Raw genomic sequence first — 8,082 nt, 5'->3', positions numbered from 1 at the left:
CCGACGACGACTACAACCACCACACCGACCACTACAACCACCACACCGACGACCACAACCACCACAACTACAACACCGACCACCACAACCTCCACTCCAGCACAGTCAGTCACCACTTCAACTACCACCAGTGATGCACCCAGTGTCAGTCTGGGTATGCTCCATCTGCTGCTTGGACTATTTATTTTTATGCTTTGGTAAACAGCCGATAAATCAGAAGCATCACTACCACAACAAATTCAAACGTTTCTGGAAAAATGTTTTAAAGATGGTTGAAACCAATTTCATGTAACCTTTTTTATCAACTTTAAATTTAGTTGTATTATGTAATAATGTTGGGTTTGATACACAATATTTAAATATAATTAGAGGTTAATATTTATTATCATTTTGTTTTTCCTTTTCTGTTTATCTGTTATGCTTTTTTTCTTCTAAATGTCTCCATTTATTTTCTCATAAAGTAAAAAAGATTTGTAATTTTTAAAAGCAAATATTTGTACATGCTGTTTTGTGTACCCTTTATAATGCAACATGCAAGTTGCTTTTTGAAATTTGCACCCTTTGATTTTTCAATGTTTTTATGGGGGACTAATGAAGAGAGACAAATTTCTGATGAATAAGGCACAGATTTGAAGTTCACCTTAATAAACACGATTCACTTAATGATGAGGCTTTCAGTCGTTACTGAAATCAGATTGTGTTGGCCTACTGTTTCTGGGACTCCTTAGGGTTCTGATTTTAAACCAGTTCTGTTCATGATACAAATGCTTCAGCAACCACAACTCCAGAACCAGGGGGGTACCAAAGAGAGCCAAGAGGGTTCAGTGGCTAGTCCTAAAAAAGTAGTGATTCCCCTGAACAGCCTGATCCTTTTGAGCTGCACGTTTTTGTTTGGTGTTCATTTTTAATTTCTTCTAGCTATATGGGATTAATAGAACCCCATCAACATAAGATAACAACCACTGTTTTTAACAATGAGTAGTTAAAATTTAAATGCATATTTAAAACTACAAACAAAACTAAAAAGCTAGTCTCCCTAAATAGGGACACCTGGTCTAAGTTGAACAGAGTAAAATATTATGGTGCAGAAATCAAATGTTCTATCAGCATGAAGAGTCAGGAGGTTATATGCTTAATATTTTTTATAAATATGAATTCAAGAGAGGAAAAGCTTCAAGTTGAATAGTGACTGCTGTAGTTTTCAAATAGCCGGCACATGACAAAAATATAACTCCTAAAAATCTGTTTGTTGACCCCCTCACCCCCACTTCTTTAAAAACTTTCTAGAGGCACCTCTGCACCAGAGAGGGGTTGAAGTAACAGCCAGGTTTAGAGATAGTTCGGTCCACTTTGGGAGTCTCAAGTTGTAACACACAATTTAATCACGTTTTAATATTTTTATTTATTGTAAAATGCCTTATATTAGATACAGGATATTTCATTCATACAAGAGAATATGATTCAGTTAGAAATCAAGATGCAAGAAATGCCTTAACAAGTTCACGGACTTTGTCTCTCTAACTGTGCCCTAGAAGGATTGGGGCATGGAACATTAAAATAGTCAGACTAATCAATTCAAATCAATCATTCTTTATATTAATTAATTATCACACATTCTGTATAAGAAGCCAATGTTTTTCAGTAAAAGTAAAGTTACAATTTGAAAAATACTGTAACTAAATAAGCATCTAAAAATACTTTAAATACAATAAAAAACTGATTGACAACAGAAAACACTTTAAATTTATAAATACATTCATACACACATATGCTGAAATAATCAGACATGCACATGCATAACAAAGAATGCAGAAAAACCTTATTATAAAAGTGGTAATAAAAAGATTATTTAGTAAATAATTTCACACTAAATTTATTATAGAAAATTCATTTTCCCAATTTAATATTTTTTCTGTTATGTTTAAAGGTTTGCATTTTGAGTTCCAGGTTATTTCCTTGTTTCCTTGGCCATTGTTTCCCCCAGCACCACTGGTTTCTCAGTATGTCTCAGCTGCATTGCATCTGCATTCAACTGGTAATCATTTCACTAATTAGCTCTTTAAGTATTCCTAGCCTTTTGTTTTCCTGTTCCTTGTTATGCAATGATGTGTCATTAGTTTTAAATGCCTCATTAGTCTTTTTGTTTCTTTTTTGAGTTTCATTCTTACTTATTATTTTCTGCATGCAGGTCCACATTTTGGTATCCCTTACTACACTTATAGATTGAGAATATCACAGCATTAAATTTTGCAAAAACAAATGCAGGTTTAAACCCTCACTATTGCATGTTGCAGAATCTTTAAAATGAAACCAGGTAAAACAAAATAAAAACGCATATTTTGCTTGTTTTGCAAAGTCGTGCCACGTTATTGTTGGTTGAACCTAGAATGCATGTGGACACAAGGAGCTCAAATGAAAACTGATTTATTAAGAAGAACAAAAGCAAAAAAAAAAAAAAAAAAGCTGCCGTGGCAGCAAACAAAGCTTACACAAAGGCAGATCACAGGAGACACAAGAACCAGATTGTACATAACTTCAACAACAAACCACTGAAGAGAAGATGGACTAGACTCAATATAAAGGCAACTGACAAGGAAGGGGAAACGGGTGATTAACAGTTAGGGACAGGTGCAGATGGGAGTGGCAGGCTGACAAGAGAAAATCACTGACTGAGAGAGAGAAATGGAACACGGAACAAGAATACACATGATTTAATATTAACATGAAAACACAAGGAACTTACTGAACGCAAGGATCACATGAAAAAAACAAAGAACAAGAAAATAACACAAAATACCCAAATCCTGACACATTGTGAGGCAAGCTACCTTTTGTAAATGTTTGTTCTCCTTTTCATAATGAAAGCAGACATGATACTAGTTCTACTGGAATTATATTTGTTCCACAGACATAATCATTTAATTCATTTATGCTTTGATGACTCTGGCTGGTGGTTTTTTGTTGCTGTGTTTTAAATTCTTCCAATTACATGGTACAAAAATTTTTTCTCATGTTTACACACTGATGAAATGATGCCTATGTAATTTAATATGTACAACGTTGACACAAGAATGTAAAACTGAAGCAGAAATAAATATGTTTGAGGGGAAAAATGTAGGGGGTAAAATATAAATAAATGCACATATGCCGGTAAATGAATAATTAATCATTCATGGAATGAATATATGTCACCCACTGCCTTGCACGCCAAAGTTTCAAACAAAAGACTCATGCGATTATTTAGTGCTCAGAGTACGTTTTCAGAAGGACTCTCAGCTGCTACCACACCAACTTTGAAAATCATTCATAGCCTTCTTTGTGTGTTTGCTGAGATTAATTGGTTCTGGCAGCCATCTTGAATCTGGAGGACTCCAAAAGTTAATCAAGTGATAGAATTTTTTAAGCATTTAATTATTTAGTCATGATATTTTTTATAATTCTTCTTACTTTGGGAGTGTCAATCCTCTGTAATTGAGTTTTTTATTAAACATTGTTACTTTTAAAGAGACTGCTGATGCTTTAAATATCTTTTTTTCCTAAATGGTTTTGAATTTTAACAATTTATTTGTTATTTATGTTAATTTTCTTTAATATTTTTCAATTGTATTAGATAATTAAACTACAGAATTGTGTATCAGCTGGCACTGTGATACTTCATCTTTAAACTGCTCCAAGATAACTAAAGTTTTTAATTGCTGAGATTTAAAATAAATTGGTGTGAATTGAATTCATGTTTTCTTCATGTTTGTGACTGTTTGCTCTCCATGAAGGGAATAAACATTAGTTTCTATCGTTCTGATCAAACTGAAAAGGTTCATTTAAAATAAAATCAGTAAAACTTTAACTTTTTATTGTTTCTATGATCAGGTTTTTTTTTAAATGAAAAATGTTTTTCTTAATTTATAAAAGCTAGAAATGTGTTCTTTGTTTTTAAAATGTAGACTCTATATTCTTTGTAAAAACATCCAACAATATTTAAATTGAAATACAATATTCCACAAGCCATAAAACTAGTTTTACAACTTTTGTTGTTATTTATGTCATGGAGAAGTTTGACAATTAGACTGGTGTCGTCAGAAATGACACACTGAGAGAAATCTAAAAATTGCAAAAGAAAACAATGATAATGGCAGACGTCTGAAGGTCATCAGGCTGGTTTCTGGTTTTGCCCTGAGGTCAGAGCCAGGAACAATGCCACAGCTAAAACAAAAACACAAAAGAGCACAGGTTAGGTTGAGAAGGCATTGTCAAAAGGTACAGTCTGTAAGAATACCAATCATTTCTATTTTATTTTAACTACGCATCCCCTATAATTAAATTTTGATGTGATTGAATAGTCATGTTAGGGTGTGACTTATTTTCAGAATGTGACTTTTGTAATATAATGATGTAAATATGTGAACACACCCAGTCAGAGGATTCACCTCTGCAGTACTGTGAAGAATTTCAGGAATTTTAGTATCCGAACTCAGGAGAACAGAACTGCAAAACTCACCGGGACATGACGATCTTTTCTCTCACTCTCGTCTGGGTGCTCGCCAGCACACTAACTCCACCATTTAAAATGCTTTTAAGTTGACGTACTTGATGCCAGAAGCTATAAAACAGTAAAAAAAAAAAAAAAAAAACTATGAAACTTCAGTTGTGACAGAGGTTTGACAATGAAATTGGTGTGGTCAGAAGAAACACAATGACAGAAGTCTAAAAGATGTTTAAAAATGATAATAACAGCCTTTTAAAGGTCATCAGGCTAGTTTCTTTTTTTTTTTTTTTTGTCCTGAGGGAAGGAACAAGTACAACAAATGTGAAACAAAGACGTAAACTGCAAGACCTATTTTGGGAATGCTAGGCATTTAATTATAAAAGCTGTATTACAAGTAATGTTAAAAATAGTCTGCTATTATTTATAAATAAAGTTTTATATTAGCCTTAAATTTCACAGTTTTCGCTATATAAGGATAATTGCCTATTTTGACCTAGAGCTTTTTTTATTTTAATATTAAAACTAAAGAGTTTTAAAAAATACATAAAAAACAATATACCAAAAACATGACTTTCAAGAATCCTTTTATTTCCTTAGTCTCTAAAGGATTAAAAAACATTTGGTCAAATTAATCTGAGGTTCTGAAAATTATTGTTAGCTCAAAATTTGAAAGCATGCACGTGTTTTATTTATGCTAAAGTTTAAACACTAAATATAGTTTAAAGACTAAAAATTTTTCACAATTCTTTTTTCTTCTATACAGCTGCAGACTTCACTGTATCAGTTGCAAATACAGTATCTGATGAATAAAATTTAAAATAGAAGCGTTTATGTTGAAGTCAACTCAAAAGTCTAATTTATTTATATAGCACTTTACAGCAACAAGGCAATACAAAGTGCTTGAACGCTCTTGTAAGGTATAAACATTTACAAAATTTTAATCACATTCATTATTTAATTTACCAATTTACTATTTTTCTCTTGATTGCAGTTGAAGTGCTGAAGTATAATTGTAAATGAAGTAAATTAAATTTAATTGTTGTTTGGAGTTGGAGACTGTTTGTGTAGACTGTAAAGAATTTTTCAACACCCACGCCCTCTAGATAAGAAACCTTTATTCTTAATCATTCTAATAAGAAATGTTCTGCTTGATGTGGGATTTTAGATTATGTCCAGTATTTTTTAAAAATTCCTTGTGACCATAATTTAATAAGTTACTGAACAATAACAAATAAATGATTAAGTTATGATAAAAAGAAAGCTTCCCTTAAAATGCTCACCAAAAAAACTTGTTTCACACATTTTTAAAAGTTTCACAAGATATTACAAGTTTTAAGAGTTTAAAATATTCTTAACACTTGAAGCCAAATGCTACAAACAGTCAGATAAATTATGAAAACTTATTGTTCAACTCTTCTTGATGTCATTACAACAAAAACAATCTAAAAATAATTTTTTAATAACGATAATAACAGCTTTTTAAAGGTCATAAGGTTGATTCTGATTTTACCCTGAAGGAAGGAACAAGTACAACAACAACAACACATCCAAAACAAAGATGTAAAAATAAAAGAGATATTTACAGGCTGTCTTATATAACTGAATACTGACGTGCATTATAAGGTGTGTTTGGGTGTGTTAACTAATTGTCAGGGTGCAAGGAAAAAAAAAAAGATGAACTGATCAACTATGACGCTGTAAACAAGTGAACACACCCAGTCAGTGAGTACACCTGTGATGTATAAAACGTGTGGAGAAGCTCGAGGATTTTAGTAACAGAATCTGTAGAACAGAGCTGCAGAACTCACCTGAACATCCTGATGAAACTAATCTTTTCTCTGACCCTCATCTTGGGGCTCGCCAGCACAGGTAACTTTACTCATGTCTTCAAATCAGTGTCTGTAGAGATATGTATGCTTAGAAGTGATGCAAATTTTGGGCAGCAAATACACATAAAATTAAAACAAGTTTGCTATTATTTGAAACATGATAGTTTAGAAGTGTATTTAATCATATCAAACTTTATCACCTTAAAAATTCACAATTTTCATATTTCAAGGACTTTAGATCATTTGGCTTGGGTATCTTTTTATTTTATTACTTTAGATACCTCAAAGTTTGGATTTCTGTTTTCTGAAAACATGGTTGTCACTTTTGTCTTAGCTTGTAAAGTAACTACAGACATTTTGGTAATAAGAAGAAAAAAGAAAGAAAAACTATCCAGAAATCTTGACGTTTTGAAAATATATTCTGAGAGGCAGGGTGAAGATTTGAAAGTCAGCCCATGCTATTGGTTTTATCTAATAGATGAAACAATTAATATATTTATTTGCTGTTTTCATTTTAATTTTCTTTGAAAACAAGAAAATGAAGAAAAATTAAAATTACATGACAAATTCCTGAAATGCTTTTTAAATTCTTTCCTCGGCCACACATTTTCAAGCCATGAAACCATGTGAATTTCACAGAATACTTAAAACTACACAGGGTCCTTGTTTTGCCTTTTGTGGTAACTTAACAGAAAGATGTTTTAAAACACTGTTTACTAAATTTAACATTTGTCACTTGATTGCAGCTGGAGCCCTGCAGTGTGTCACCTGCACAGATCAGAATGATCCAACATGTAAAACTTCAATTCCACTGACATGTGACTCACAGACGATGTGTGTAACTGCATCTATTCGAGGTATTTCTTCCCCAATGCCATAAAGTAACTTCTGAAATGTAGAATTTGATGTTTTGTGAACCTTGTATTGGTATTAACAAACTGCAATTTGTCTCTGCAGCCGCTTCACCTACTAGTACTGGAACACAAATCTTCAAGGCCTGTGCACCATCATCTCTGTGTCTAGCTGCAGGCAAACAGACTTTTTCAGTCAACCTGGGTTTCTCAAGCGCAACTGCATCTGCTGAGTGCTGCAACACCGACAACTGCAACTCAGCAACTCTTCCTTGTAAGATTCAACTAACTGATTTCAAATATAATTTTAATTTTATTCTGTCCATCATCTTGTGTTGACCAGAAAATAAAATGTTTTTTGTGTTGTGCATTTTAGTCCCAGATCCTCAAACTCCTAATAACTTGCAGTGTAATGCATGTGACCCCTCCAACTCTGAATGCAAAACTCAAATACAATGCTATGGAGAAGAGAGTAACTGCTTCTCATCAGTTGGTGAGTATTAGCGTTTAAAATTAAACAAGTCCAAGTTGTAGATCATTGTAGATTATATTTCCTTGCTGTTTTCATAAATTTTTAATCTTGTGTTTAAAATCTGTTGAACTGCAACTGAGACCAATTCTGATAAAACAAAACAATTTAAATGTTTGGTTGTGAAAAATGAAAAAAACATGTATTGGCTGACTATATTTAATCCACAGTGACGACAGATTCCACAACTGATGTACTCGGCTGCATGACGCCGAACATATGTGCAGCAGCAGGTAGTCTGACTACTTTACCATTCATGGAGAATGTTGGCACCATCAACAGTGGACCAACCTGCTGTGGAACCAGTTTGTGTAATGGACCTATTACCACAACTGCAACACCAATTACAACAACTACAACTCCAGCACCAACAACTACAACTGCAGCACC

At 33.0% G+C, this 8,082-nt stretch overlaps 1 protein-coding gene across 1 annotated transcript in view; it reads left to right on the top strand.

The window, feature by feature from the left end:
- Nucleotides 1–8,082, top strand: part of LOC108228697 (cell wall protein DAN4-like) — a 10,553-nt gene that overhangs the window by 2,355 nt on the left and 116 nt on the right. Inside the window, exons 6-10 of the mRNA XM_037979175.1 lie at nucleotides 6,243–6,352; nucleotides 7,059–7,169; nucleotides 7,270–7,437; nucleotides 7,540–7,656; nucleotides 7,863–8,077. Of these exons, the coding sequence (XP_037835103.1) occupies nucleotides 6,243–6,352; nucleotides 7,059–7,169; nucleotides 7,270–7,437; nucleotides 7,540–7,656; nucleotides 7,863–8,077 (721 nt within the window). The remainder of the gene's footprint in view (nucleotides 1–6,242; nucleotides 6,353–7,058; nucleotides 7,170–7,269; nucleotides 7,438–7,539; nucleotides 7,657–7,862; nucleotides 8,078–8,082) is intronic.

This window comes from Kryptolebias marmoratus, linkage group LG13, assembly GCF_001649575.2.
Source record: "Kryptolebias marmoratus isolate JLee-2015 linkage group LG13, ASM164957v2, whole genome shotgun sequence".
NCBI lineage: Eukaryota > Metazoa > Chordata > Actinopteri > Cyprinodontiformes > Rivulidae > Kryptolebias > Kryptolebias marmoratus.
This window is presented reverse-complemented; position numbering and strand designations above follow the sequence as displayed.